This window comes from Montipora capricornis, chromosome 10 (genome assembly GCF_036669925.1).
Source record: "Montipora capricornis isolate CH-2021 chromosome 10, ASM3666992v2, whole genome shotgun sequence".
NCBI lineage: Eukaryota > Metazoa > Cnidaria > Anthozoa > Scleractinia > Acroporidae > Montipora > Montipora capricornis.
Window position 1 is genome coordinate 15,258,626 of NC_090892.1, and position 7,465 is coordinate 15,266,090.

General features: G+C 40.1%; 1 protein-coding gene across 1 annotated transcript in view; it reads right to left on the bottom strand.

Annotated features, from left to right (window-relative positions):
- The window catches only part of LOC138019687 (uncharacterized), a 5,038-nt gene extending 973 nt beyond the window's left edge, over window positions 1-4,065 (bottom strand). Inside the window, exon 1 of the mRNA XM_068866552.1 lies at window positions 1-4,065. This exon is cut by the window's left edge and continues 973 nt beyond it. Coding sequence (XP_068722653.1) covers window positions 1-2,286 — 2,286 coding nt within the window. The 5' untranslated portion in view covers window positions 2,287-4,065.
- Window positions 4,066-7,465: the final 3,400 nt, after the last annotated feature.

The following is a 7,465-nucleotide window of genomic DNA, read 5'->3' on the forward strand; positions in this document are numbered from 1 at the left end:
TGCAGGCATGCCATCCTCCGACGAATGTTCCTTGCATATCTCGAGACAAAAGTGGTATTTTTCTATTGCTTCATCGAGCTTCCCTTGTTCGGCAAGAAAACGCGCGATATTGGTTTGAAAAAATCCTTCTGCTAGCTTATCGTTGTCAAATTCCAATGAATTTTGAGAATGTACCTTTGTGGCCTTTAGCACATACTCTTTGTACTTGGTTAGATCTCCCGCAATTCTGCTTTGAAGTCCAAGGAGACACAAAAGCATCACTATTTTGCTTGCTGGTTGCTTGCTGGATGTCAACAATTTACAAGAAACTTCAAGAAACTCCACGTAAACAGTTGGAAGAAGAATCTTTTCCAAATACAAATACCTGCGTATTGAAGATATCGGAGAAGCCTTCTTCAGCAAGGTTTCCATGATTGCCACATCATCTGGGTCATTGTTACTTAATCCACGAATACAGGCCTTAATAAAATACTCAAAGTTATGTCTATCTTTGTTAAAGAGTGTAATGGACTCTTTACAGGTGTCTTTGCTCCAGTACAAATTAGCATTACCATCAAGGCAAGAAATGAAGTATGAACAAGCCGCTCTTCTTCCTCGATTAACGATTTGGATGTCTTCGTCCATTTTCTTTAGAAATGCTTGGATGAGTGGATGGATTTGATATCTGTTTAAGGTTGGCTGCTCGACGAGCGAGCGGTTTTTCAAGGAACGAAGAAGTGATATTGCTTGAGTCGAACATTTCGTGCCATTGGTAATGACGTATTTGGCAGCTTCGGGACTGAATGAGCCAGGAAAGGCAGACAGAAGAATCAGGGCGTCCTGTTCAATTTTGCTCAAAACGTCAAAGGAAGTCTTGATTGCTTTTTCGACAGAATTGTCATCACTTTCGTCCTCTCGAAGCACTTCTAATGGCTTCTCCTCGAGAAGTTTTATCAGTTCCTCCTCTGTATAGTCTGAAAGTAAGGAACCAACGATGCAGAGCGCCAGAGGCACACAACCACAGAGTTCAACCAGTTTTTTTGTTTTGCAGAGGTCTTTCTTAAGAGATTGGTCAGGGAGCCGCGAAACAATAATTTTCATGGACTCGTCAAGAGATAAAGGTTTCAATCTCACTTCAGTCATCTTCAAGCTAGAATCCTTGAATACCCGTCGCGATGTAACTACAAAAGTTACCTTCTGTCTCGATAAGATTCTCATGTCAAATAAAATGCTTGTAAATTTCGTTCGCTCGTCTGACTGGAGAACATCATCTGCATTATCCAAAACGAAAGTGACATTCTCCATTTGTTGCTTGCAGGCCCATTTTCGCAGCCAATGTTGAGGCTTCTCTGGTGGCTGACAGTGGTTTGTGCTACAAGCAAGAATCATTGAGGTTGCTACATCGAACACCGTTGTTTTCGATTTAAGAGGACAGAAGAAAACTGTATTTCTGTACGGCTGATTGGCCAATTCGTGGGCCACTTTGTTGGCCACGGTCGTTTTTCCAAACCCTGGCCCTCCAGTAATCACAACAACAGCTGCTTGTGCTTGTCCAGGTTGGACAGCTCCAGTGATTTCCCGTATCTCCTGCGAACGACCGAAGATTGGAACTTCATCTGGAAGACAGCTTACAAGTCCATCTGTAGTTTTTCCTGAAGACGACTGATGTCTTCTCGCCATTTCGTCGTTCTCTTGCTTTAATTCTTGTTTTAATCCCGGAATTTGTGTTTGAAAACAGTCAAGAGTCCATTTTTGCACTTCCTCTTTGACACGGCCCTCGGTAGGGTGATCAATGGGTTCATTCTTGAGACGATTAATTTCATTGTGGTCGAACCCCAAGGCTGTCAGTGAGCTGGAGATTTTATTCCATTTGTCATTAAACTCTGCATTGCGGATGCCAGTAGAAATGCTGTGACACAGTTCATTTCTGAAGTATTTTATTCGGACAATGTGTGCTTCTCGACTGAGATCAGCGTCGCCTGGCAAATCGTTCCATCCTGTTGCTGGTCTCGCCAAATAACAAATTTCCCGAAGCAGCAAATGCAAAAGAGTGATATCAAATGTTTTGGAATCTGGTGGATCACCTGAAGGAGGATACAGTGCTTCCCACTGGCTATCAAAAATTGCACGTCTTGACTTCAGATACTGTAGCGTTGTAGAGTTGTTTCTCAGCGCGGTTTCTAGTGTTGGAGCTGGATGAATGGAGTCAAACAACGTACGTAAAGCGTGCGTTCCTCCGTCAATCAGTAACCGTGCCAGTCTTGTGCCATTTGTTTTTTCTTCAGATGCTTCGAGGATTGTTGACATCGTTAATCCAGAACTTAGAGCTTCGTTTTCGATATCAACTTTACTTTTGATTTTACGAATCCATGATTTGGAAGATCCACTAAGATCCGCTTTCTAAGATAACTTTCTCATGTCTAAAAACGCTCACTCCTGGACCCAAACGTCTTAAGTTTTCAAAACAAACGACTATCTGTTTCTTGATGCGACAGATCACGCTAAAAAGGACGCTTACGTTGGAAAGGTAAGATAAAAACACTCCTCACATGATGCGTGGTAATATTGTGCACTGATATCAATTTCGGCGTCTATTATGCAAATTTATGTTGTTGCCATGTTTTTTAAAAAAAATGATAACGTCTAAACATAGTTAATAGATGTAGGTCTAAACAACAAAACAACAGATTTAGAAATATATTGCTTCTCGTCAGTCAACAACAACCGTTCCAACATGTGTTAAAATTCGGTGTTCTGTGACTGGAAGAGTTTCAATTTCATTTCCGTTTAGCCAAGTTGTTTCCCGATGACGTAATAGCGAAACTGGAAACGGATGTTTACGGGGCTTCCCCGACTGAATACATTCTGGGAAAAAACACGGCAAATTGTGTCTTCTGACAATGGTGGCGATTTCCATGAAACTTATATTACCCAATGTGTTTCGTACTCCGGCTAGTAACGTCTTTACATGAAATGTTTCAGCTTTCAAATTTATTACAAGAAAGTCAGATTTCTGGTCTGATGAACATTGTAGACGTAAAATTGTTTTTCGAGCTCGAAATTTTTTGGCACAATGCAAAATGCACACCAACTATCCTGTTAAGCCGCTGTTACACGTTGAAACTTTTAGCTGAAACTTGTGTGCAACTGCTCTGCGAAACAAGTTTCAGGAAGCATTGCACCGTGTAACATGGTCGGTTTCGAGAAACCTTTTTGAAGTTCCGTTGCGAGACAAGTTTCACGAAAAGTAGAATCGCTTACTACTTCTGCAACATTCTCGTTCCCAGAGCTGCGATCCTCTTGGCCAGCGCCTCGGATCGAGAGCTCTGGTTAGCTCTGGCGAGCTCTGGCAAGCTCTGGCAGGTTCCAATCCGTTCTCGCCACTGATTGGTCAGATGGGAACACAATAAAAATGATAACCGGAAGAAATCGGAAGAGAATGGCCGAAGGGATTCTATTTTCTGTTTGCCGTAACAGATATATTATTAGTAACAACCATCCTTTGGATTTATTTGGTGAAAAGACAATTAGGGAAGGAATCGTACGGGATTGAAAAGAGTTTTCTGGTTTGAAAACTTCTGTCGACGATGGTTCATTACCATCGCGAATATGTAGATCTTGCTACGTTACGGTCACGACATTTCAGGAGTTTATAAAGACGGTAGTTCATTCGAAAGCTCAGCACTAGTCGGTTATCCGATCTAAAAGAAGGAAGTCTGTGCAGCAGAGCCCGTCCTTCACCAGGTGTGGGACGCGAGAAAAAAAGGAGCAAGGTCAGCTGGTTATATGTTACGCAGGATTTTTGACTAAGCTCGATCGATTCATGTGTTTACAGTGTAATTATTGTTCATGTGTTTAACAACGCAAAGCCTTGACTCCTTTTGAATATGTCCGTGGTGAGGAAGAAAAGATTAAGCCAACAGCTAACCCGGTTATCGCGTACTTTTTTGTTACATTCTCTTATTGCAATAATGAAATTTGTAAGTATATTTTCTTTGTGTAATATCGCATTAAAGTTGGAACTTGATTCCTTCCATGTCCAGTTTGCATTAGTTATAAGAAAATCATACAACTAAGGTTGATACAAAAGGCTTCAGTTGAGAGCAACCCCTGATGAAAAGGGACTACAGCCCCTGATGAAAAATGGGGATAAAGGGGGGAGGGGGGTTATCCAAAAAATGGATAAATTCCTGTCAAGTTCAATCTCTAGTGATCTTGACAACCTGCATCTTCTGGATACCTTCTTATCCAGAGGAGAGCTTGAAGGATTCTCCTGCTGGTACACAGCTACTGAAAAACAACTTTTGGGTTCTCATTTTCAGAGGATTATTATGGCCACAGTAAATTGGGTACCTGTTGGTTAACTTTGAATTCACATCGCTGTTTTGGGCTAGTATATAATTTATTAAACTGGTAAATTGTAGGGTCAGAAGAGCTTCGCCAATAACCTATTCTTCGACAGGCGTCAACACTTGGGCTCACGCATGAGGGACCCCGTTACATGCTAAATTGTCTCCATGTTACATTGATTGCATACAGTGTTACGGTTAACAGGAAGATTTGGTTTTATCAAATATTTTGATAAAGGTGGAATTACCACCATGAATGATTTGGAAAGCTGACGTTTCGAGTGTTAGCCCTTCGTCAGAGCGAATGTTTAGTCAGCTAAAAAGAGATCAACATAATTCAGACTGTCCCTGTTTGCACCATAAAAAAGAAGGCCCACATGCATTTTGGACTATTTTGCCAGATGCATCCAACAGGCAAAGGCTTGGTTGAATCTGCTTCAATGGCCATTGCTTAATAGAAAACTACCTTCCGGAAGTGCTTCTCTTGAGATAAAGCAACCGATCAAAAAGTTATATTTTGTTGTGTTATTTAAGCAATAAGAGAGACACAGTTGAGGGTTTGCATAACATACACACCCATATTTCCAACCAGCCAATCAAAGCGTGCGTCTGACAACACATAACCAATCAAGATTGGTGTGATGTCACAGCTGTGTTTACCTACTCTCATCTAAACACAGCTATTCACCAATATTAATGGGAGTGCGTGTACTATCCTAATTATTTTATAATTTAGAATCTGCAATGATATTCACACACAAAATACAGTGTGCCTGTTATTGGCAATAATAATAAAATTATGATAACTCTTAGAACGACAAAGTTAGTCATTTATCATATTACTTTCAATAATTTGCTCAAACCAACAAACTGAAGATGAAGACCATGAATAATAATTTATTTGTGATCAATCATTGTTAAAATTCACATTAAAGATATTAATGGTATTTTGTATCATTTGTTAACTGAATAAAACAGTGAATATATCAAACAACTGTCAACAATGATGAATAGTGGAGCAAAACCTCAGCAGATTTTAAAACATTGTGATTTTTTGGAAATGCAATTAAGGCAGTTACCCTTAAGGATATCAATGACAAGAAGCTGTGCAAAAAGAGTGATATAGTCCTCAGTTTTGCTAGTGCCAAGATGTAAGAACAAGGTGTCCAATGATATATATTTTCTAATAATTAATATTTATGTAAAATTCAGGCAACTTAAATGACTTCATCCTGCATGTAGTTACATTTTGATCAAGATTTGTCCCCCAACATCATTATTTATCATCAGTAGGTTTAAAATACAAAGGAAATTATTGGGAATCAAACAATAATTATTTAGGTTGGATTCATTTTAACTGAAATTTAACTTTGAAGTTCAACAGTTACAGAGTAAATAATTTGCCTACTGGGTGCAAATAGTGAGCAGGGGTTGCGCAGTGGTAAGAGCACTCGCCTCCCACCGATGTGGTCTGGAGTCAATTCCCAAACTCAGTGTCATATGTGGGGAAGTAGTATATAAAAATTTGGTTTTATCAACGGAGTTGATATGTGGGTTGAGTTTGTTGGTTCTCTTCTCTAAATTGTGAAAGGTTTTTCTCCGGGTACTCCGGTTTTACCACATCCACAAAAAACATATTTGATTTGAGTTAATTTCATTGGTTTCCCCAATTAGTTCTCTAGTGCTAAATCCATTGACACTTAAATAAAGTTGTTGTTATTATGATTATTACAAGTTGATAAAAAAAGTATACATAATTCCTTGGCAACAGACAAAATTGGTACCATAAGGACCATTAGGCAGGCTTTTAGCTGCAAAACATAAGAAAATAATTTATTACCAGCATATGTAATCATTTATTTTTAGTAATAAATGCTAATTTCAAGGTTGTTTACTTACGCATTATAATATTATTGTCTCTACTTCAATAGAGCTTAGACTGTCAGTGCTCCATTTTACGCATATTTAAAGCTATAGCTACACGGATCAGAGGAAAGTGAAAACAGACGTTGAAGTCACCGAGGATCGAACTGGGGAACCCTTGCTCCGAAAGCCGCGAACAAGCCAACTGAGCTACGCCTGCAAATGTTTGGCTTTTGAGGAGAGGGGAAGATCAGAGTAACCAGGGAAAAACCTCTCGGAGCAGAGTAGAGAACCAACAAACTCAACCCACATATGGCGTAGAATCCAAGAATCGATCCCGGGTCACTGCATTGGTGAAAGGCGAGTGCTCTCATCACTGCGCCAGCCCCGCTCCCCATGTAAACAATACCCTGCAAGCAATACCCTGCGGGCAGGCAGAGTCTCTTTCGAGCTTCCTAACCCTAACCCTAGGACTCTGCTCGCAGTGTATGTAAACAACATTTCGAGACCAGTTTCAACGTTACCGAACGAGTTTCGACCTTTTACGTTACATGGTGCAACGCTTGCTGAACTTTTTTTGCAGCGCCGTTGCACGTAAGTTTCAGATAAAAGTTTCAACATGTAACAGCGGCTTTACGCAAATTACGGTCAGCTATGATTTTCGGAAAGGCGATGAGACCTAAGGCTTTAGGGAAATGGACAAAAAAGACCTGATAAATCCGAGAATACTCAAGTTCCCCTAGAATAACCGAACAGGTAAAATTTTTTTGACGCAATCTAAAATTAACCTACAGAGCTTTAAAGTACTCCAGATAGCCTAAAACAGCGTTTAAAAGCATTTGAGAGAAAACGGTCGTTGGGTGCCCCTGAGCTTTGACGGTCCGGTGTCTCGTATCGACTGGTGAAAAGCATGATTTAATAACATATTTTTAAAATGCCTCTTATCATTACCGATAGATTACAGAAATCAAACGTTTATCATTATTAATGAAAACATTCGATAGAGATTGAGCACTACTTCTACAGCAAACGCTTTAACGAGAGAATAACGTTCCTTAATAGAGGTCGTACAGGCGTATTTTCGTGATGCGTGATTACTGAGCTGATTTTATTTTCCGTGAAACGTGAATTTAGGAAATTATTCTTCGTGATCCGTGACCTGAAGGTTTTGCGTGACTCGTGATGGACTTGAATTACTAACCGATATTCGTGATTTCATCACTCTATGCTAGGTGGGTTTTGAGACGCGAGTCCTCCGTCCGAATGGTTAGGGT